This window comes from Equus asinus, chromosome 1 (assembly GCF_041296235.1).
Source record: "Equus asinus isolate D_3611 breed Donkey chromosome 1, EquAss-T2T_v2, whole genome shotgun sequence".
Taxonomy (NCBI): domain Eukaryota; kingdom Metazoa; phylum Chordata; class Mammalia; order Perissodactyla; family Equidae; genus Equus; species Equus asinus.
In genome coordinates this window covers 191,628,362-191,652,577 of record NC_091790.1, presented here as the reverse complement: position 1 = coordinate 191,652,577, position 24,216 = coordinate 191,628,362, and the positions used below count along the sequence as shown (strand labels likewise).

Here is a 24,216-nt window from a genome sequence, read left to right as displayed (position 1 = left end):
AATGCATCACTCTGATCTCTGCCTCTATCTGCATGTGGTGTCTTCCCTGTGTCCGAATGGCTTCCCCCTTTTTTTATATGTGTAAAGAGATTTCCACACCCACAGGGAAAGATTCACCCTAAGCTAATATCTGTTGCCAATTCCCCTTTTTTTTCCTCCCCAAAGCCCCGGTGCGTGGTTGTATATCCTAGTTGTAAATCCTTCTAGTTCTTCTATGTGAGCTGCTGCCACAGCATGGCAACTGACAGGCAGGTTGTGTGGTTCTGTGACCAGGAAACGAACCAGGGCTGCTGAAGCGGTGAGAGCACCGAACTTTAACCATGAGGCCATCAGGGCTGGCTCCAAATTTCCCCTTTTTATAAGGACACTAGTCAGATTGGATTAGGGCCCTCTCTTCTCTCATATGACCTCATCTTAAGTAATTACATATGCAATAACCCTATTTCCAAGTTAGGTCACATTCTGAGGTACTGGGGCTAGAACTTCAATCCATGAATTTTGAGGGGACAAAATTCATCCCCAAAATAGATGCGAAGCTTGAAACGGTGAGAGTGGAGGGAGAAGTGACATGCAGAAGCGTTACCGGCTACAAAAATAGATTCTTTACCTGCCACACGAGGGGCCAAATAAAAACTGGAACACCAGGCTTATGGAAAGGAAAGAGTTTTTATTTTGGATGATATCAGCCGGGAGACAAGAGTGAGCCCTCAAATTTGTCTGTCTCCCTAAATGATGGGAGGCAAGAGGTTTTAAAGGCTGCAAGGGATGTGGCTGCTTGTAGGGAGGGGAGACTGAAGGCATGTTGGTTGGTGCTTTCCCGTCAGCCTGCCTTTGGCCTTGTGAGGCTGCCTGCAGGAAGGGGGGTGGCGAGATAAGGAAACCTGGAAGTGGGTGTCTGTGGTTGTCTGCCTCTATGGTGGATAGTGGATGCTGGTGCCAGCAAGCTGAGGAGTAAGCAGGGAAAGGGGAGGAGTGCTTTGGTTTTACCCCCATTTATGCTGGGTTTAATGTAGGGGAACCAACATCAAGGCCGGTGTTGGAAGCTTATATCAGACTGTCACTCTTTCCTGACTTTCCTCTTTCCTGTCTCCAACTCTTTTCCCTCCATCTCTGTTGTGACTAAGAGAGGACTCTACTCCTCCAATCTCTAGAAATACATTTTTTTCCTCTGAAAAATGGTGGGACTCTTTTCCAATGCTCGCCTTTTAAAAATAGTTTGATAGATGTGGTCCCTCCTCCACACCAGCCCCCTCAAAATATTGTGAAGGGGTTTGACAACAGGGATCAGGACTCGGGTTTCTGTTCTTTTATAATGGTGCCCCTTTTCTTCCCTCTCTTACCAGTGCTAATGTACAGGAGGAACATGATCAAAGGTCTTTTAATTGGATTCAGATGAGTCTCCCTCCTTCCCCCACCCCAGGGAACAAAATGGAGAATCATGAGGTGAAACAAATCATCGTATTTTATTATTTCTTGTGAACAAGATATTTTCCAGAGGACAGCATTGTGTGCTTTAATATTAGAATCAACAGAAACAATGAGTAGAGATCAGTTGTTTTTGAAGTGATCATTTCTCAGAAATGTATGTTTTCTAGTCATTGAAGATTGTCTATAAACAGTCGGTCTTGCACAAATATAATTTTTGAAGAACTCTCTTGCTCTGTGAGAAAGACTTCATGTGAATGAATAGAATATATTGCTCTAGTGAAACTGAAAATAGGTACATCTCTACCTATTTTCTACATCTATTTCTATATATCTATTGTGGAATTCTAATAATCTTCTTATTCACTTAAAAAATTTACATACAGTAAAATTACCAGTGTTCTTTTGAACTTGCTACTTTCTCAAAATTCACAGTTATCCTAATAACATTTTCAAAATCTTCAGAAGAATAATTTTTTAAAACTTCTTTTTTTATTTTGATGAAGATCAGCCCTGAGCTAACATCTGCTGCCAATCCTCCTCTTTTTGCTGAGGAAGGCTGGCCCTGAGCTAACATCCGTGCCCATCTTCCTCTACTTTATATGTGGGACGTCTACCACAGCATGGCGTGCCAAGCAGTGCCATGTCCGCACCCCGGATCCGAACCGGCAAACCCCAGGCCGCCGAAGTGGAACGTGCACACTTAACTCCTGCACCACCGGGCTGGCCCCTAAAACTTCTTTTTTCAATATGTTTCCTAAAGCCTCCTTTTTAAATGCCTTCTTTTAAAACAGTCATCTTTGGACTGTTTACGATACAAGGCTTTATTTGTGTATGTTGGTTGTCTCAAGCCACTTTGTATAACGGTGGCCCTGTGATGAATGGGGGCAAGAGTGACAGTCAGTGCGAGTATGATTCACCAGTCAGGTTGGAGCTCAGGCCCTTTAAAGCATGCAAGAGGAAACCAGCAATTATCTGTTCCTCAAGCTCGGTAAAAACTAAGCAAATGTACATTGGGTGGAAACAGACAACAACTAAGTCACAATGGCTTTGCTGACTGCTGTGGTATTTAATTAGCTTTATTGTAAGACCCTTCTACACTTAGCTCTTGCTCTCTACTCAAGGTGCAGCAAATCACTGCCTTGTTAATAATGCACGCGTGGATCTTATCTTGGCTGTGTCTGTCTTACAGTCAGTCGTCCAAACCATCAAGGCCACTGCCAGCACACTGGCATGTGGCAGCTCTCCACCCTCTTTTTTGCCCTGTTAAGTACTAACAAACTCAGGCTACCAGTGGTAGTACCCGATTCAGGTTATTTATCTTCATATGTTGCCTCTGAAGTCTTTTCTAAAGCCTGATGTTTTTCTGTCTGGGAACCCAGAAGACATTGATCTAATAAAATCTTAAGTGATAATTTCTAATAATTATTTCAACAGATTTAAACATTTTTTTTCTGCAACATAGCTAGGTCAAAGTCACTTACACTACCCAAAAGTAATCGTTTCCATCACCACTTCATCTGAGGATAGGAAAATGCCGTTCATTTCCACATCTGGCGGAACCACCCAGCCAAAGGTCCTGGCGCACATGGGAGGGAAAAAGCAGTTCAGAAGCTCCCTGAAGTCAGTATTCCTCATGAAATGGGTATTCGGGGTGATCACGCCACCTGCCAAAACAATTTCCCAAAGGGAAAAGGTTCACTCCTTTGACAGTTTCACTGCCTGCCCCCTCCTCTCTTATGCATTCCCTTCTATTTCTCACCCACTCTCCTCCTCTGTTTTTCCTCAAGTGAGCACCTTTTAGTGAAACCCTGGGCAGCACCCTGGGTGTAAGTGCGTGTGTTAGGGGAGGCGGATTGCCTCCACTTCAACATTTTGCTCAGAACAAAACACAGGAGGTAAGCAATGCCTGCCTATATTTCCAGGCCTCATCCCGGCTCCTTCCTCTATTCTGCTCTCCTGATACAGGCTGCCTCCCATTTCAGTGAACTACATAGGCGCTTCTCTTCAAAGCTCTGTTGCCAGTCAGTGTCACCCTCTTCTGCTCAGAGTTTTTACTTGCCCTTCTCACTAGGCCCCCTGAGAACTGAAAGTTTGAGGTCTATAAAGGTGATGACAGCAGAGTAAGTTTCCTTGATGATGATGATGGTGGGGGTGGTAAGGATGAACCTCTCTCTTAAACGATGGTGAAACAGTCTATAAAAGGATGAACGTGTGTGTGCCTGTCATGGAACGTATCTAAGATTCAGTTCTCTGCAAGTACTATGAGCTTTAAATCAAAATATAAAACCAAAAAATGGTTCTCAAATGTCAAAGATCAATTGGATGAAAAATAGAGAAGAACCATGGCCCCATATCCCTAAATCAGACATTTTTTTGAAGAATGGGGCCTAATCTTTCTTTTTCTTGCTGATTTTTCAAGTTATTTCCTGGTACAGTGAGTTATTTTCCCAGTGTTGCTATAATTAGGTATTAAATATGTCGTGTCAAACCAAATAATGTCACCAACTGTAAAAAAGTCAGTACATTGGTGGATTGACTATATCTTACTATCTCTTCTTAATTTAATGTTATTTATTCAGTAGAAATCATTTATTTTCAAGAGCTATTAATTAACCTAGAAGTGTAGGTTAGTGCTGAGTTGGTGTTCACTCTTATTCTTGAGGCTAGGTAGTGCCTTTTGATGTTGAGTAATTCTTTCCGCTGGAAAATTTACATTAGAAAGCTGTTTTATTCATTTAGAAATTGATTCAGAAATTTGGTATTAGCACAGTCAGAGCGCTTTCTGACTCGTGAAAAGTAGTGGGGCCAATAAGATAAGTGTCTAAACTATACAAACCATCTTAATGAGCATTTTCTAAACATTCACGAAAAAGAAGATTGCAACAAGATGATGACTATCCAGGTGACGTGAAGAACTGGAAATACTAATAAAGAATGATTAAGAAGAAAAAAATGTGTCTGTATTTATACAAATATATGTGTGTGTGTGTATACGTATGAACTATATTCTTTTTTTATTTTAAAGGACCTGTAATATTTAGAGAGTAAAGGGCTACTTCATTGATTAGCTGAATTTGGCAACATTTTGAAGGAGTGTAAGGAATTTTGCTTGTGGGAAGTCAGCTAATAGGTGGAGCTGGAAGCTCCAAATCTTATAGGCAAGCATGTGTCTAAAACTCTAGGTTCTTGGCTCTCAACCTGGTGCTCTTTCTTCCATGCTCTCATGCCTGTCTCCTAGTAATTGTTTTTTTATTGATAACTTTGCTCTAATTTGTACATCACTTTTATTTTTTTATTTTTCCTTCTTCTCCCCAAAGCCCCTCAGTACATAGTTGTATATTTTACCTATGGGTCCTTCTAGTCGTGGCATATGGGATGCTGCCTCAGCATGGCCTGATGAGCAGGGCTAGGTCCACACCCAGGATTCGAACCGGCAAAATCCCGGGCTGCCGAAGCAGAGTGCGCCAACTCAACCACTCGGCCAGGGGCCCAGCCCCACATCACTTTTATTTTTAGGAAGAAATACATATATTGTTTGAATAATTGTGCCACTCTTGTATTAACATTTGTACACTATGGCTTAATTCTCCTCAAGGTCTTTAGCCTGCCATACCTTAACCTAAGTCATGAGATGTTATATAAATGCCAGAAATCTTCTTTTAAATAAAAACGTGAATTTGTAGGAAGCTCCTAGCACGGATGTAATTCAACTAGACCTGTTTGATATTCAGAATATGCTGCCTGCTGGCCATGACCCTTGTACTTTCTGTGGACAGAGGTGTGGTTCATAAGATCTCTGTTGGTTGTTTGACATTCTAACACCACCGGTCAGCGCCTGATTAATGATCCCCCAGAACTCACATGAGCATTTCCACGAAGCGGACATTTTTATTCAAGGCTTCAATGTCCTGCATTTCTTTTTCAGTGAGAGAAAAGTCAAAGATCTGAAATAGAAATAAAAGACAGATACTTATAATGGTAGACGATGGGTCAAGCTTGGGATGAGGGAGTGGGGCCAGCAGTGGGAGCCCTTCAAAGATTTATGAACATCTCTGTAAATATTTAAGAGCAGTTGAACTAGTTGAACTGACGTGGAGTTGGAATGCTCTTCTGCCCTTTGTCTTTAAGATAATCCTGCTGGGGACATCTTGCAAGAAATCCCAAATGCTCTGAAACAACATATATTCATGTTACTGGCTCTTGGTTAATATCAGCCCTGATATTGGTTCCCTGACAGTGAACCCAGCATGCATGGGGTTAAAACTAAAAGCACACATTCCCAGTTCCCTGGGTCTTTAGTCACACTCATATGTAAATGTTTGTTTCTTTAACCTCTGACTCCTTGAGCTTTACAACCAGATAGAAGTTACAAATTGTTAAAGTCCAGATGGCCTCAAGCTGGGCTCCCGCTAAAGTTGTGGCTATCACAGGATCCTGAAGCTCTTTTACAGAGAAACTAAGGTCCAGAGAATATCTGGAAACTGAAGCTTCCCAGGCCCAACTCCTCAGCTTCCTGACATCAGTCTGCCTTCCACAATGGAGATAAACAGCCAAGGACACTCATCTGAGAAATCCTTTGTCTCCTCTGCTGGAAGCAGCCCCAGACATAGGCAGATGGGAAAATGCTGACCAGGAAGGCCACAGCTCCCCTCCCCTACCTAAAACCCCAAATAAAAACCCCTACCCATTTCTTAACAGGAAGCTAGCAATTCTTCAGGCACTAGCCCTTGCTTTTCTCCCTCAGTCTGGCAAAGCAAAGCTTTCCTTTTTCACTCAGGACTCTGTTCTCATTATTTGGATTGGCATCGGGACCAGAAACTGAATTTTCAGTAACATTCTGACATCTGAAATTCCAAGAGTAAAGAATTCCTATCGTTTCTGGATAAGATGCTGAACTTAAATTCTGGACTATGGCCTTCAAACACTTTTTCTTTTAAATATTCCCTAGTCTCTAAATTTGTTATGTAATTTTTAAACTTTTAATTTGCTTTATCTTTTTTTTTTAAGAAGGTCTCTCCTTTTTCTTTTAAAGATTTTATTTTTCCTTTTTCTCCCCAAAGCTGCCCAGTACATAATTGTGTATTTTTAGTTGTGGTTCCTTCTAGTTGTGGCATGTGGGATGCTCCCTCAACATGACCTGATGAGTGGTGCCATGTCCATGCCCAGGATTCAAACCAGCAAAACCCTGGGCCGCTGAAGCAGAGGTACATGAACTTAACCGCTTGGCCATGGGGCTGGCCCCTGCTTTGTTTTATCTTAATCCTCTCTCTCATCATTTTTAATGTCTCTTCTTCTACCTTTTAACTCTAATTACATTTTCATTGTTTTAATTTTTCTTAGGTTGTACACGTTATACTCTGGTTTTATTTTATTTTTTAATTTTTTTTGAGGAAGATTAGCCCTGAGCTAACATCCGTGCCCATCTTCCTCTACTTTATATGTGGGACGCCTACTATAGCATGGCTTGCCAAGCGGTACCATGTCTGCACCTGGGATCCGAACTAGCAAACCCCAGGCCACCAAAGCAGAAAGTGCACACTTAACCACTGTGCCACTGGGCAGGCCCCAGATACACTCTGGTTTTACAATTGTCCTTTATTAACATTTTCAAATTTTATTTTAGCTTATTTATATTCTTAATGTTTGGCTTCTCTATCTGTAATATATCTTCTCTTTATTGTTTTATCTTTCTATCCCTTAACTTTTATTTTAGTATATTTAACCATTTACAAATTTTCATTCTCTAAGTAATACATAAATATATGTTCTCTGTAAAGAGATGAAGCAGTACAGAAGTGCATGGACGCGTGTGGATAAAAAGCGAAAGTTCCTCTTCTTACCCACCAACTATCCCTCTTCCCAGATATTCTTTCCAAACACTGAACACACTGAGAGCAAAATGCAATCATTGTATCCTGTCTTTATTTTTCTGAAAATTCTCTCATTCACGCAGTCTTGCTGATCTTTTCTGTCAAAATATATAGACAGATTATATTCATTTAACCGCTGCATCCATGTAACACAATCTGCTCAATCATCCCCCACGGATTACTTCTAAGTGCTCTTTTCAGGGAGCCCTTTCTTTCATCATTTATCATCCAAGTATTGTGTAAGGAATCAAAAGTTTTCGGGGCCAGCCCAGTGGCGCAGCGGTTAAGTTCACACGTTCCTCTTTGGCGGCCTGAGATTCGCTGGTTTGGATCCTGGGTGTGGACATGGCACCGCTTGGCAAGCCGTGCTGTGGTAGGCATCCCACGTATAAAAGTAGAGGAAGATGGGCATGGATGTTAGCTCAGGGCCAGGCTTCCTCAGCAAAAGAGAGGGGGACTGGCAGTAGTTAGCTCAGGGCTAATCTTCCTCAAAAAAAAGAAAAAATCTCTTTCAGATGAAGCCCTCTGAAATTTTACGAAAATTATTCTCTTTATGATCACAGTGCAAAAACCTCTGGGAAGAAGAAGATGTCATGTTGTGTTATCCCATAGTTTTGTCAAGCATATTTTAAAAAATCAGCTCTGATTCACTGTTTCTTCTAAGATTTAGTGCACATATGCAATTGTTACCTAAATTTTGTTGAATATAAAGATAAGTAAAATTACTTTCATAATTCTGTTTCAATTTTAAGATAAACTTCCAAATTGCCCTTCCTCCATTATTTCTATACGGTTTTTCCTTATTTTATGTGGATTGATTTTCAGTTGTCTTTCTATTTTCATGGCTCAAATGATCCTAAGTGAGTGAGAATCTCATATCACAAAACTGAGCGCCTGATATCCCCCTCACGAAACCTGCGTCTCTTCTAGTAAATGTTTCAAGAAGAGAGTGTTAACTGTATTAAACGCTGTTGAAAGATGTAATAGGACTGGAACTGAGAACTAATTGTTGGATCTAGCAATGTGGAGGTCACTGGTAACCCTGACGAGAGCTGTGTCAGTGGGATGGTCAGGGTGAAATAACAGAATCCATTTTTTCATTTTATGAACTTCCCTTCCCCCACCTTGTGAGGTGTTTGCCCCATGACCTCACCTCCTCCAGGTCAGGAATAGGGATGCAGCCCAGGGAGTCAATCAAGACACCTGCTCACTGGACACCATGATTAATATGGGGGTGGCCAATGACCTACAAAGGAATAATTGGGGATTGACAGAGACCCCAACAGATGCTTTTATCTGTGGTCATCTTTTCTGAATGTGAGTAATAGATTAGCCCGGACTGTTTGTGCCACCATGTGGAGAGAGAGAGAGAGTGAAAGAGAGAGAGAAAGAGAACTCAATCCTTTTATAAATCACTTGAATCCTTGTGTCCAGTCATGTATGACCTAGCTGTGGACTTTCTAGTTATATGAGCCAATAAACTATGTTTCTTTTTCTTGGCTAAACTTGAGTTGCGTTCTGTCACGTGGTAGCAAAAAAGCCATGAAGATAAATTGTCTAATAGCGTGGGTATCTTCCCATGTCAGTACTTACGTTTTCACTTTATGATTTTTAAATGGCTATATAATATTTCACTGTAATTGTAATATATCATAATTTGTTTTAAACATTCTATTGTAGATTGTTTCCAGTTTTTTTAAATGATAAGTAATGCCATAAACATCTATGTACGTGTGCATGTGTGTGCAAATACCTCTGGATAAGATTGTTGGGTCAATGGATACGTGCATTTGAATTTTGATCGATCTGGAAAAATGGCATTCTCCTTCCCCAAATTTTATGGCAGTTAGTGTTTCTAACAGCAGTATTTGAAAGTGCCTATTTTCCCACGCATCATCAACATTCTCATCATTTTTCTATCCGAGGGGATTAAATACTATCTCATTTTTATCTTAATTGGGAATAAGAGAAAAAACAACCTACTTCTGAAATTTAACTTATTACCCGATGGGCAATTCATTGACTTTACATGGTACTTTACCATGGCTGTATTTATTTAGCAGATTAGTCTTTAGGAGTACCAGAGTATATTAATCGCTCATTTGTCCAGTGGCCTCTTTTCTCACCTGTAAGTTACGATGCAGAATATAGATTACTTATAGAAGGGATAAAGGCAATTAGTATTCGTGTAATCTAAATGACCCTCTTGAATAATTTCCAACTTTGTCCCCAACTTTTACCAGAGTCATTAAGGTGGAAAGTTAACTATTGCAAATTTCAAATTTTACTCTTTCTTTTCCTGCTGTGCTGGCCGTGAAGTGAGTGGGTAGTGGTGGACAGGTAAGGGAACAGAAGAAATAAGGCAACGAGGTAATGTACAAGCAGCAAAGCAATCCCGAAGTACTGAGAATTGTTTTAAATTCAGCTAAAATTAAATCCAGATACGGGCAGAGTGGGTCAGGGCGCTGGTATAAGATGAAATATGAAGGCATTACAAGTTTCCTATTAATCTGAACAGAAAATTCTCTAAATAAAAAATACTCTATTTTTTACATTTCCAGAAGCAGTTCTCTTACCTGAAAGTTTTCTTTGATCCTTTCAGAGTTAAAGCTTTTAGGAATGACTACCACTCCTCGCTGGATGTTGAAACGCAAAGCAACTTGAGCTGCTGTTTTATTATACTTTTTCCCCAGTGAGTTGAGAAGTGCATCCTTTAACAAAGGTGGGGAAGATAAATTCACCCTTTAAAAAAATCAAAACATGCATCGTATTCAGCTCAAGTAATGAGAAGCAATGGTTGATCACTCACTCTCCTCCCTTGTCTCCCCATTCACCTGGCCTCCTACCAGGACACTTCAGGTCACCTCTAACCTCTTTCTCTGAGTGCAGAGTACTGGATGAAGAGTCGCTTTTAGTATGGGAAGATGAAGAGAGGCAAGTTTAGGGTCAGCCCGGTGGTGTAGTGGTTAAGTTCATGCGCTCCACTTCAGTGACCCGGGTTTCGCAGGTTCAGATCCCGGGTGTGGACCTAGCACTGCTCGCCAAACCACACTGTGGTGGCATCCCACATAAAATAGAGGAAGATTGGCAAAGACGTTAGCTCAGCAACAATCTTCCTCACACAAAAAAAAAGAGAGTGGCAAGTTTATAGAGCTGCCTCTTTCGGAAAGTAAACCACATTTCTTTGATGGGTCTTACAGAGAGAACTGGTTTGGAAGTAGGCATATAGGGGAAAGCAGGAAGACTGAAGTGGAAGAAACAGAGGCACAACTCTTGGGATCAGAGTAAAAAAATTTCTACTTAAGTCTGTGGAACACATCACAGTGGAAGTGTCGCCATTGAATACAGAGATCAAAAAATTCTAAAATTGCAGAATACAGCCACAGAGACTCTTTGTCAAATAATACCTAAACTAATATTTATTGAGCATTTTCTATGTTTCAGGCACTGTTAGGTAATTTCATACATATAGTGTAATCAGTTCTTACAACCCTCAGCGAGGAAGGTTTTATTAGCTCTAATTTGTTTACATGGAGAATGACTCGAAGAGGTTAAGATACATTCTTGAGATCACATAGCCAAATAGAGCCATTCCAACCAGGTAATTCACATTAGCCTCATACTCTGCACCAAAGGAAACACTTCCTGAAGAGAGATACAACATTACTTACCAGACTGGATTCCTGGAGGTCCCCAAAGGGCTGTATGCAATAATGACAATGTCATGTTGTTGGCAGAATTTCAGGAGTTTTGGCTGGGTGAAATATGGATGGCACTCAACCTATGTGGTTGCATTGAAGAGCAGAGCACAAAATTAAATTTGTAGATGAATGCAATTTTACATAATTAAACAAATTTTCTTAGGGCCTGCCCCTTGGTGTAGTGGTTAAGTTCGTGCTCTCCGCTTCAGCGGCCCAGGTTCCCAGGTTCCGATCCTGGGTGTGGACCTAAATCACTTGTCGGTGGCCATGCTGAGGTGGCTACCCACATACAAAATAGAGAAAGATTGGCACAGATGTTAGCTCAGGGCAAATCTTCCTCAAGCAAAAAAAGAGAAAGATTGATAATGGATATTAGCTCAGGGCAAATCTTCCTCACCGAAAAAACAAACAAAAAAAGTTCTTCAATAAAATCCATGTAAAAATATTATGGATAATAAGGCAAATCTTAAATATTTTTCCTAATGAGAGAGTTTACATTCTTTATACACCAGTGAGATTAATTAGAACAAGGTTGGTGAGGTCTCCATCTGAGTTAATTCTAAAATAATTGGGGGACAACTTCAATTTTGTATTGCTATCATAGTTAAAAATTTTAACTGGACAGACTCAGTTATTTGTAATAAAATTCTAGCAAACAGAATTTTCCATGGCAAACATACAGTCTAAAAGTTCAGATTATGGTCTTGGTAAGTAGAAGGGACATGTTGCAGAAACCTCTGTCCTGAACTATCAAACATCTAAGAATATTTTCACAAGAGGTGGAGCATGTATAAAACTAAATTTAAAGATAAATTTTATCTTCTTGCCTGAGAGTTCTTTATACCACTAAATGTAAGCCTACTTTTATTTTCAGTACCTCATTGACAAGATTCCTGCGCTACAAATACCTGCGTCAACAAAGTTCTTCTCCAAGCTTCTTCTTAAACATTATGGTAGTTTTTACCTACGCTTTTCTTTTCTTTTTAATTAAAATCAACCAAGCCTTAATTAAAATATTTTAGGAATGTACTTATTATTTTCACCATCTGGAATATTGAATATTTGACAAGTTCTAGAAGGTACAAGGAAATGCTATTGAGAAGTGGAACGGTAAACTGTGGTTCTTAGCGGTGGGTCTTATTTTCTCCTAATTTGATATACTTTTCTTTTTTACTGATGTCAGTTTCTCCTCTTTCTTCTCTCTCCCCTCACTTCCTTATAATCTTGCCCCTAAGAACAATCTTTCCCTAAGAAACACTTGTGGTTTTTCCCCCTTTGGAACATTTCTTGAGCAATTCTTAAAGGTGACACATAGACTAAAATAAGTTAGGAATCGTAGCATTCGTTGTATTTCTTTCCTTTACCCTCTCTCATTCCCAACATCACTCTCCACTTCCAATCCTTTTATTCTTTTCAACTTGTTCATTGTTAGTAGACTTCTCTTTCCGAGACATCTTTTATCACGTCACTCTACTGTTTAGAGACTAAAATTCCTTAATTTAATGGCTGCCTGCTTGTTCCAAACACAACATTTAATTTTACCCACTAATCAGGTGGTGTGCCATGACCTGTCTCTGGCCTATTAAATATCTATATGTGTGTATGTGTATACCCGCATGTGTGCATATGTATGTGCATTTGTGTTTATATGTATATTGAACATTTTTATAAAATATCCTTTGAAAAAGGATTTTGTATGGTTTGTAGCAAAAGGCATGCATAAGAGGGCTAGTACAATTAAAAATAGAACAAACAGGCATGCGAATCCAAAATCTGTGACTGAGCAAATTTGGGACTTTACAGAATTGCGTTTGGCAACATACTAGAACCATGTACTCAACAAAAACTTTTGAGTTAATGTAATATAAACTCAAACATAATATAAACTATAACATAAAAATAATATAATCTGATGTAACATAAATCTTTGCATAGATGGTTCTTAGATAAAAATTCTAGGACATATCCCTAAAGGGTCACTCAGAGAGGGGAATTCTGGGGTGGGGTGGGGTGAGGTGGGGTAAACGAATATGATCCAAGTGCATATGAACTCAGAGAACCACATTCCTTCTTTCCACAGCATTTCTCTCAGTTTCTAAATAAATAACTTTGATGATTGATTAATGTCTGTTCCCACTAGATAGCTAGCACCACGAGAGCAAAGACTTTGTCCGTCTTTGGTCACTTTTGTATGCCTACAACCTAGCGAAGTGCTTGGCAGAAGCCAGGTGCTTGGTGACTATTTGTTGAGTGAGTGAAAACAACAGCCATACAGAGAGGAGAGAGCCTGAATCATAGGAGACCTGACTGTCGACGCTGCAGAGCTGTGTAGGCTGCGCTTCATAAGGGCTGCAGCCGGATGGGGTCGTTTCAGGCCAGGGACTGATCCGTGTTGAGTAGGCTGGGACCAGATGCTCAGGCGAAGGTGGACGGTGGTGACGGTTTCTGATATCATCAATGCCCTGGAACTTCCTCATTTTCAAGTAGAAACATTATCTAGGCACACTTGCTCCCTTCTTTGCGAGGGGCTGGTTACAACCGTTTGTGAATGGGTCCGTGGGGATGCAGGCTTTACTTTTCCGTGTTTGCTATGTAAAATTGATGTAACTTGTCAGCGTCTTGACACGTCTGGGGCTTTTACAGAACTATTTGGTAAAGCTACAGCTTTAGATAACAAAGTCTCACAATATGAAGGTAAGAAGCTGGATAGAATCCATGAAGGGAAATAGCAAAAGCCCTTTAGTTCATTAATCCCATCCTTTTCCGTCTTTCTGTAAAAAACTGCGTTGCATTTTCCTTTTATTAATTAAGACTCTCAAGAGGTATTTATTGACTCCTATGTGTCAGGACACCGTGACTTAGTCAGGAAGAACTTTCCTTTCGCCTTCCCTCCCTTCTCCTGTCCTCCCCGCTTCCTTCCTTCATTAGTAGAATAGGCGTTGGAACTTTGTGTGAAATTAAACGGCCTGAGGTGGATCTGTGGTCTCCTTTGAACTAGGCTGGGAAAGCCCTGCATGACAAGTTGCCCACCAGGAAGGGTTTCTGACAGACTAAGCCAGGAGACACATTTCTTTAGAGGGACGTCATAGGTAGTACTAAGGAAGCTTGGAATGCTCAGGCCCTGAGAATAAGTACAGAGTGAGGCTATATTCTATGAGAATTTGTTCATGAAGTCAATGAAAAATACAAAAATTTGCCAATTTTACTTTAGATTTACTCTAATGAGAAAATTAGTTTTGAAATATGTGAATTTTGAATTATGCAAGGTCTGCAGGTCCGTATCCTTTACACATAAAATGTGTCCACTCTGTATAATGCCCATAATATGCTCATCCTGCACCTGGATTGAAAGCTGCTCATGCTTGTGCACTGCAAGCTGCTCATTTTGTATCTTTGGAGGAGAGGCGGTCCTACCCAGTGCACCGGGTTATGGCTGGTGACCAGCAGACCTGCCCTTTGATCTGTGCCATCTCTGGAGTATTGACATACTCCGCTTTCAAATACCACGGAACATATGAATAGGCTTAGGCTGTGATCTTCCAAGACGTCTTGCTTCCCTCATAGGGTATATTTGTGAAGCTGATCCATATTCTCATGCCAATGAATCAGGGTTATTTCCTCCTTGGCTTGAGGAGACAGCTATCAAATTTTTACTGTTTTTCATTCTGAGGTCAAAAATCACCATCTTTCTCTGTATATTTGTGGGAAGAAATCTGCTTATCATTTCAACATTTTATAACAAAATATTGTTCTTGGGGGTGCAAGAAGGAGGTGTGCTAATGAGGGACTGGGTGGGAATAAAGGGATGGATTGAGATCCATTAGGAAGTCAAAGGTTGTTGCTCTCAGGTCCCGAGAGCGTCTGGGATAGCGTCAGCTCAGGTGTCAGTTTGGAAGTGGTACTTGTAAGTATAGCAACACTTCTAGTTTAGCTGTGGGCTATTGTCATGATGTAGGTAATAATTCATTCCTTCTCTTATGAACTCATGCCAGACTCTTTTGAAGTTACTAAAAACAATGAGTCAAACAAACGACCCAACCATAATCCCAATATGTGAATATTTACTCAATCCAAGAGCATTTTTTAGTGTGGTTTCTTATGTTTTATGAAGTAGGGTAAAGAGGGTATCATTATCTCCATTGGACAAGATGGATAATAGTATTTCGTTGGCATTATAAAAGTAATATATGCTCACTACAGAAGACTTGGAAAATACAGAAAGGCATAAAGAAGAAAACAAAATTCACTTGTAAAATCCACAGCCAGAGATAACCACAGTTAGTATTTCGATATATTTCTTTCCAATCATTTTTCTATGCATGGTTTTTTATAACATAATCATCTTCATACGTATTACATTTTGTATCCTAATCTTTCCCCTTAACATCATGGCCATCTTTCTCTTCCTCAAAAACGATTCAAGAACATCTTTTGTTAAGATTTCACATAATAGGAATGTTTTATAATTTATTTAAGCATTCCCCTAATTATTCATACTTATGTTGTTTCCTTTTTTTGTGTACCATTCTAAACAGTGCCGTGACAAACACACATGTTGGGCAATCTGATTTTTTTCATGAGGATAAATTCCTAGAAATAGAAAACTGAACATTTTTAAGGCTCTTGCTACTTATTGGCAAATTGCTTTCTAGTCAGGATGAACCAATTTATACTTGCCAGCACTTCAGCACTTGCTTATATGGAACGTTATATTAAAAAATAAAACAAAAGCTTTGCTAATTTTATATACAATACAAAACAAATGTAAATTTCTGCAATTATTAGTGCAGTAGAACATTTTTCATATGTTTGCCAGTCTTGCAATTTGTTTTCTGTGAATTTCTGTTCATTTCTTTTGCTCATTTTTCTGCTGAGTATTTTTTCTCATTGATTTTTTCCATTGATTTTTATTAGGCTTTTAATTCATAAGGATAAGATTCCTTTTTTCTATTATATTTAAAAAAAATATAATTATTTTCGTTTGCTCTTTGTTGCTAATATTTTGAGTTTAACATTTTTATGCTATGAAATGTATCAATTTTCTTTATAAGTTTCCCGTGGCTTTCTTTTCTATCCATAGCTCCAGAAAACTAAAATCATTTTGTAGTATTTACAAACGATTTCCTCTTTCTTCTTTAGCTCCTGATCAAAGGGACACTTTGGAGTATGACATGAGGCAAATATCTGTATTTGTTTCTACATCACCAGCTATTTTCCCCACGCTATTTACTGAAAAATCCATCCCTTTGCTATTAGTTTGTATTATTTTGTTTTATGCTAAGTTTTTAGTATAATTGGACCCATTTCTAAGATATTTCTTATTTTGTATTTATTTTTATGTCAGTTCTTGCACTAAGCTTACATTATTTTTAATATTTTATATGTCAGTATCTGGCAGGTTTTGTTTCCCCTTACTATTTTTCTTCAAAAAATTTTTGGAGTTGCCTTTGCATAAATTTGAACTTCCAAATCTTTTTTCTTAAGAGACATAAGTTGAGGGAAGTCAAAAGACTTGCCCAGGGTCTTATGAGGGGATATATGAAGAGTGACTACGAGACTTTCTCACTCCTACTCTGGGCTTCTTTCTGTTAAGTAAATATTGGATTCTCTGCTCCCACGCCCTTACCTCCCAGCCCCCTATCAAGAGGTACCTGGTTGCTGACTGGCTTATATTTGAGTCCTGGTTTGTTCAGGATGAGCTCCAGTTGCCTTCGGTTAAAATTGGATACTCCAAGGGATTTCACCAAGCCAGCATCTTTGCAAGCTTCCAAAGCCTGGAGAGTGAGAGCCACTTGGTCAAGAAAGAAGCCTCAAAACAAGTAAGAATAAGGGTTTATAAGGATGACTATGAATTCTTTAGAAAACAAAGTCCCTGTGTATGTTAATAGAAATTCTGTGAGGAAAAAAAAGGGAGGGGAGACAGGCAGGAATTTTGTAAAGGAATGAGTCTGGGAAATATTGTATACCATATCTTCCCCTTCTATTTTCACAATGTATACCAACACATTAATAATGATCTTATTTTTTGAAATCTGTTGAGGTTTTCTTCATGGCATGTTACCTGGTCAATTTTTATAAATGTTTAGTGTATGTGAAAAATGTATATTCTCCTATTTTTGGATAGAAGCATCTCTCTCCTCTCTCTCTGTCTCTCTCTCGTACATATGTGTGTCTATATACATTTACATATGTTATATGTAAAATTAGGTTTCCTTTTTCCTGGCTTCTCAATAATATAAAGGTAATATGTCAGAAATCTCCCACTATAATGGTAGATTTATCAATGTTTTCCTGTTTTGTATCAATTTTTGCTTTATAGATTTTGAAGATATTTTATTTGGTACATACGTGTTTAAGATTGGTGTATATTCTTGGTAAATTGAATCTTTTATTGTTATGTTATTTGTATTTCCTTATAAATTTTAGAATCAGCTTTTCAATTTCTTTTGGGATTGCATTGAATGTGTAGGTCAATTTGGGAAGAATTAACATCTTACTTGTATTCAGTCTTTCTATCAAAGAACATGGTATATCTCTTTATTTAGATTTTAAAAAATTTCTCTCAGTAGGGTATTGTGATTTTTACCGTATAAGTCTTGCACAGATTTTGTTAACTTTATCTCTAAGTATTTAATATTTTAAAAAATTTAACTTCCAATTGTGTTGCTAGCTATAGATTATATATAGATATAATTTTTGTTATTTCTTCTTTGTCTTATGGGTTGTTTACATGTATGCTTCTTAATTTCCAAATATTTGATGATTTTTCAGATATATTTTTGTTATTAGCTTCAAATTTAATTCCAATTTTATCAGACAGCATACTTCAGATAGAGAATATTTTAAAATGTATTGAGATTTGTTAGTGTCTCAGAAAATGGACTATTTTGTTACACATTCCATGTGAACTCGAAAAATAGCATTCTATTAAATTTTGGCAAAGGATTCTATAAATATCAAGGTCAAGTTGGTTGATAATGTTTAAATCTCCTATATTCAATAGATTTTCTCTCTACTTATTATCTCAATTATAGAGAGAGAGGTTTTGAAATCTCTGATTATAATTGTGGATTATTCTCTTTCTCTTTCCAGTTCTCTTAGTTTATGCTTCATGTTTTGGAGTTCTGTTATTAGGTGCATAGATATTAAGGATTGATCCCTTTTATTATTGTAAAACACACTTTGTCCGTGGTAATACACTTTGCTCTGAAATCTTTCTTGATATTAAAATAGCTACTCCAGCTTCCTTTTGATTAATGTCAGCCTAGTATATCTTTTCTTATTTTATTTCAACCTTTTACTTTTAACTTGTTTGTGTCTTTTAATTTAAAATGGATTTTTTGTATATAATATATAGTGAGGTTTTGCTTTTAATCCATTCTGACAACCTGTGCCTTTTAATTGGGTTATTTAGACTATTTACATATACTGTGATTACGACACCACTGAGTTTAGATCTCTCATCTTTCTAATCGCTTTCCATTTTCCCCATCTATTCATTTCCCCTCTTTTCTTTTTTTCCTGCTTTCTCTTGGGTTGCCTATTTTTTTATTACTCTATTTTGTTTTTGTTATTGGCTTGTTTGCTATACTCTGGAAGTTTTAATATTTTCTCTTTATGCTTGCTATTCTAGAATTTCACCAAAATGCATGTGGGTATGGGTTTCCTTCTCTTTCCTCTTTGGTAATCCATGCCCTTTCAATATCTCTGGGGTTCTTTCCTTCAAATATTACCTCTTTTTATTTTTCTTTCTTCTTTCTGAGGCTCCTATTGTGTGGAGACTGGAAATTTTAATTTTATCTTTTACATCTCTTAGCTTTTCTTTCATACTTAAAAGTTTTCTTGTCCTTTCCCTCTTCATATTGGGAGACTTCCTCATTCTGATCTTTCAATCTGATAATTTTTTCCTTGTCTATATCCATTTTATTTTTTATCATATCTATTGCATTCTTGATGTTTTCTAATTATTATTTTTGCTGTTTTCAAAAAGGGTTTTCTTGTTCTTGTTTCATATTGCTACTATCTTTTCTTATCTCCTTGACTATATTCATTTGCCAGTTAAAAAGTTCTTGGTCCTCTCTTTTGTTTATGTTGGGATCTGTAATTGAGACGTTGTTTCCTTGTGAAATAAATGCCTTGCCATTTTGGGCTGTGAGCTCATTTTCTCCTGGGGATACTGGCTATGCTTTCAGGCAGTCCTCTGAGGGGAACACCAGACTCCAAGCCTAGTCAGCTCCAATGAGGTCAGGAGTGAGTACATGGTGTCCCAGGTGGAGAGCCCCAGGCACCAGAAAACCCAGTCAGTGCCTCCTCACCTCTTAAAACAACTCCACAGTTCAGATCTTCAGCTGTCACCTATGGGGGATGTCTCTTAGAAAGAGATACTCTTTGGAGTCTAATTTCCCAGCTTTTGGAGTTTGGAATTAGAGAGCAAGAGAAACAACTGCCAGAGGTCAGGTAGTAACTTAAGTTTTTCTCGGCTTCTCACAAGTGCAAGATTTCAGTGCTGCTCTGATTTGACTCCTGAAGACATCTGAACACAAGTCCTAAGTTTCTGCAAGTGTGGAGCAGACAATATTTGTCCTAAGGCTATAGCAGGAGAGGAGTAAGAGCAAAAAGAACTCCAATAGTCCCTCCTCCTTACTGCTTGGTGGGCTGCATTCTTCTCTAGGTGAAAGCTGCCACATTATCTCATAATCAAATCAGTTCAAAGCATCTGTCCCTCTGCCCACGAATCTGTGAGTTTTCTTATTATTTTCTCCTGGTTTCCCACTCCTGTGATCTTGGGGAAGGTGCCAGCAGCCTGCTCAGAAATGGAACCAGAATTAATTTTCAGTTTTTCATGTATCATTTTGTTTTAAGTTTATTTCTTTTATTATTTATTTATTTATTTTTATGGAACTAACATTCGTTTATAACAGGATATAAATTTCAGGTGTACATCATCATATTCTGATTTCTGTGTAGACTATATCGTGTTCACCACCCAATTAAGTTTGTTTGTTTTAGATGTCATATTATCGATTTTTTAAAATTCAATTTGAGAAACTTTTAGGATTTATGAGTTTATCTCATTTATATATTTTTCAAAATTTACTATTACATTAGAACATCTATTTTACTTCATTTTTCCTTCCACCCTTCTCTCTTCCTTATCTTTGGCATTCTTCTTTTCCATCAAAGCAAAATCAAGAATTTTTCAGCACCCAGAAGCAGAGATTTTAGACATCTTTGCTTATGGTTAGAAATGGCTGTTCTGTTGCTTTCCATTGGGAGTAAAGGCTGCATGTCCCCATAAACCAGACAAGAATAGTCAGATCACAGTCTAAAAGTGTAGTCTTTTGGAAAGTGATGTTAGCATCATGGCAGAGTGACCCCTCCCCATAAACTGACCCCTCTAAAGTACCATGAAAAGAACATTTATATTCTAACAGAGGACATTCATACAACACAAAAGACGTCTGAGAGATCCACACAGCCATACCTGGGAAGGTGGAGGTCCTGGAGTGCCATCCCCTGACCTGAGGAAATGGAAGAAGGTAAGAGAAAGCTTCTCTTCCTCCCTGAAGGGCAACGGCCTGGGGATTGCACACGGCCTCCGAGAGGAAAAGGAGAAGGGAGCAGTGGCCCTCTTAAGGAACACCATAGATCTCTGAAGTCCCTCACAGCTCAGAGGAAAGCCCCCCACAGAGGTGAATAGATATTACAGGGGTGTCTTCATCAAGCCAACACCCCAGGAGAGCAGATAGCAGGGGCAGAGTGAGAAGCCTCCAAGATGGCACAGGAGAAAGAAAGCATCCTTCCCCCTGGCCTTGTGCCCAGCCCAGCAGCTGAGAGCTATCCTGGGGATTGCAATAGGCTCAGAATATGCAGCTTTTGACTCCCACCAAGTGGCAACAGGTGGAAGCAGTGATCAAACACTACCACAATGTGGAAGCAAAAATCCACTGTGTAGTAATACGAAAAAATATATTAAATCTCCAGACCAGAAGGAAAATGACAAGTACCCAGAAGTCAATCCTGAAGACACAGAAATCTATAACCTAAATGACAGAGAATTCAAAATAGCTATCATTAAAAAACTCAGCACGTTAAAAGAGAATGCAGATAGACAATTCCATGAGTTCAGGAGCTACTTCACAAAAGAGATTGAAACTATAAAGAAGAACCAATCAGAAATATTGGAGATGAAAAACACAATGGATGACATAAAGCAGAATATGGAGTCCCTCAACAATAGAGCTGATATCACAGAGAAATGGATCAGCAACATTGAGGACAGAAATATGGAAATGCTTCAGATGGAGGAGGAGAGAGAATTAAGACTAAGCAGAAATGAAGAAAGTTCTCTGAGAAATATCCGACCCAATTAGGAAATGCAACATAAGGATTATAGGTATTCCAGAGTGAGATGAGAAGGAGAATGGAGCACTTCTGCACTTGTTCAAAGAAATAAAAATGTAGTCTTAAAGAGGCCCACTTGAACTTACCTCCCAAGTGGTGCACAGATTTGATTTGTGATATAACCACTTGCCATTCTCATCTCTTGGATAGGTTTCATCTCCAGGCTGCAAAAAAAAAAAAAAAAAAAAAAAAAAAAAAAGAATAATTGTAATTCATTTGATTTATATCTGGGGATTAAAATTATGGAATTTGAGTTGCCAGTATACCAATATACTTGGCCCTGTAAAAGCAATTCAAGTTTAATTATTTATATATTTATAAATATATAAATTTCTTACTCTCATAAGAAACAAAAGATCATCTCTAAAGGTGAGAGGGAATTCTTCAACTAAGAAAGTACAGTTGATGAATGGAATGCTCCCTAAGTATAAGGGAAATGCACAGCATGTTACTTCTCAGTTCTGGCTAACCACCCAGTGGTTCTTTTTTTCCCTCTTTGGGCCCTCCGGAAGTTCAGCATCTCTTTTTCTACCTCACACACCATCTGAGTATGAAATTGCCTTCTCTAGTTTAGGGTGATCCTTTCCCAACTAATACTGATTATGATGTGGAACACTCTTTCCATTTCTCTTTTTTTTGCTATATCTAAAAATGGGACGCATCTCTTATGGGCTTTGAAATGGGATAGAGAGAAATAAAAGATGATTCCTAGGCTGTTTGGGTGGATGGTGGTAATCATTTCCTAAGCCTGGGCTAGGAATCAAGAATTTTGTTTTGGATATTTTGAGCTTGACATGACCATTCAAATGGATATTTGAGGAGGCAATTGAACAGAGAAACCTCAGAGGGAGGCTCAGAGAGAGGTCATGGCTGAAGATAAAATTTGGGAGTCCTCAGTGTATAAAATGGTATTCAATCCATGCAGCTGAATGAGATCACCTATAGAGAGAGTATGCTGAGTAAGACAAGAATACTGAGGATGGATTACTGGGCATAACATTTGGAGGTTGGAAGAGAAGAAGCTACCAAAGAATCAGGAGAAGGTGATCTCACAGAAGTCACGAGATGGAAATATTTAAAGAAGGAGGTAGTAGTCAACAGTGTTGAAAGAAACCAAATAATATGAGGACAAAGTGTCTATTGGATTTGGCCGGCAGCATGGAAGTCTTTGTAGACCTTGATAATAGACATTTTTTTTTTTTGGTGAAAATCAAGCAGTTGGACAAAATCCATTATATTCTTAAATTTTTTTTCCCTAATTTTTCCTTTGCCATCTCACCTGAGTGACTCTTTCCCTGGTGATAACACTTTCTCCGTTGTTCTCTTTAGTGAAGACTGTTTCGTCTCAATTTTCTCACTGAGAGCAGGAAAAGAGCTCCTTTCTCCCCAATGCCATGTAATCACTCATGTTAATTATCCTTTCTGTCTCTGACTTCTATGCTCTCTGACCTTCTCCACGCTTATGACCCACATTTCCACTCTAGTCTCCCATCATATTTCTTGCCTTTTGCTTTTCTTAAACTCACTTCTGTTCCAAAATGGCTTTATGCCTCCATCGTGAATTCTGTTAAATAATTTTTACTTTCCCAGATTTGGATTAAGTCCTTATCAAGCCTAAACCCATGTTAGATGTTACTATGATGTCCCTCTTGAGATTCCATGTGCCTACTTCGCTAAATCCTTCATCCGGATAAGTCCATTGTCTTTTTCCTCCACTCCGGCTCCTTACTGTGAGGCATTATTAGAAGGATAATCCAATCCTCTAAAAATCCACGCTATTGATTCTCATTCCTGTTCAGCAGCAACTTTATTCATCTTTTTAAAAAGTCTTATCAGGTATTTTTGTATTTTATTGTTCCGAAATTGTGTCTGCTTGTTAACTTGACATTTAAAAAATAGTACAGTGCTAAAACATTTCAGCAAGAAAGTCTTTTTTGTTTAAAAAATCATGAAATTCAAAACCATGTGCTATTTTGACTTCAAAGATTGATTTCTCAAATACAGGAATTACAGGCTCAGTTGGGCGGTAACATCATTATATTGTGTCATTTCTCACTGTTAAAAGTTTTAACTTCTCTGTGTCCTTGAGCCTCAGTCCCATCTAAAAATAAGAATATAAATTCTCTATTTACTTCTCCAAAAAGAGTTTAGTCAGCCATAGAGAGGTAAATTTCATTTTCTCACTTTTAAATACAGGTTCTTTCCAAATCTTTAAGACTCAGTTTAGCAACGTGCCATTTGAACAAGAGTCAAAGTTAACCGAGTGAGGAGGAGGGCTGAGATTATAACTCGCAAGAGCCTGAAATCCAGAAATCACTGTAGTCCGCAGGTATTGGAATTGTTAGGCTTGTGAGGATAAGACAGGAGAGGCAGTGTAATAGTGAACAAGTGTGGGGTTGGCATCAGGGGACCCAGGATGTGGTTCCAGTTCTGATGGACTTTAAACCTGGCATCACTTGGGGCCTCAATTTTCTCTTCTGTGAAAAAAGTTGTTGGGATATATAATTGCTAAGGTTCCTTTCCACCTGAACATTTTACAATATTATCTTTCATTTATTGTCTATAAAATTTCAGGCATTGTGTCAATAATTTCACACAGCTAATTTTAACGACTCCTCACAACACTTGGCAAGTTAGCTATTATTGTCTCCATTTTTTTTTTTTTTAAAGATTGGCACCTGAGCTAACAACTGTTGCCAATCTTCTTTTTTTTTTTCTGCTTTTTGTCCCCAAATCCCCCAAGTACATAGTTGTATATTTTAGTTGTGGGTCCTTCTAGTTGTGGCATGTGGGACGACCTCAACGTGGCCTAA

The 24,216-nt window shown here is 38.5% G+C and overlaps 1 protein-coding gene across 1 annotated transcript in view; it reads right to left on the bottom strand.

Annotated features, from left to right (window-relative positions):
- Positions 1–1,444: 1,444 nt before the first annotated feature.
- Positions 1,445–24,216, bottom strand: part of AKR1D1 (aldo-keto reductase family 1 member D1) — a 39,388-nt gene continuing 16,616 nt past the window's right edge. Inside the window, exons 4-9 of the mRNA XM_014839344.3 lie at positions 21,490–21,567; positions 16,651–16,773; positions 10,970–11,079; positions 9,875–10,040; positions 5,290–5,372; positions 1,445–3,092 (exon numbers count right to left, since the gene is read on the bottom strand). Of these exons, the coding sequence (XP_014694830.1) occupies positions 3,050–3,092; positions 5,290–5,372; positions 9,875–10,040; positions 10,970–11,079; positions 16,651–16,773; positions 21,490–21,567 (603 nt within the window). The 3' untranslated portion in view covers positions 1,445–3,049. The remainder of the gene's footprint in view (positions 3,093–5,289; positions 5,373–9,874; positions 10,041–10,969; positions 11,080–16,650; positions 16,774–21,489; positions 21,568–24,216) is intronic.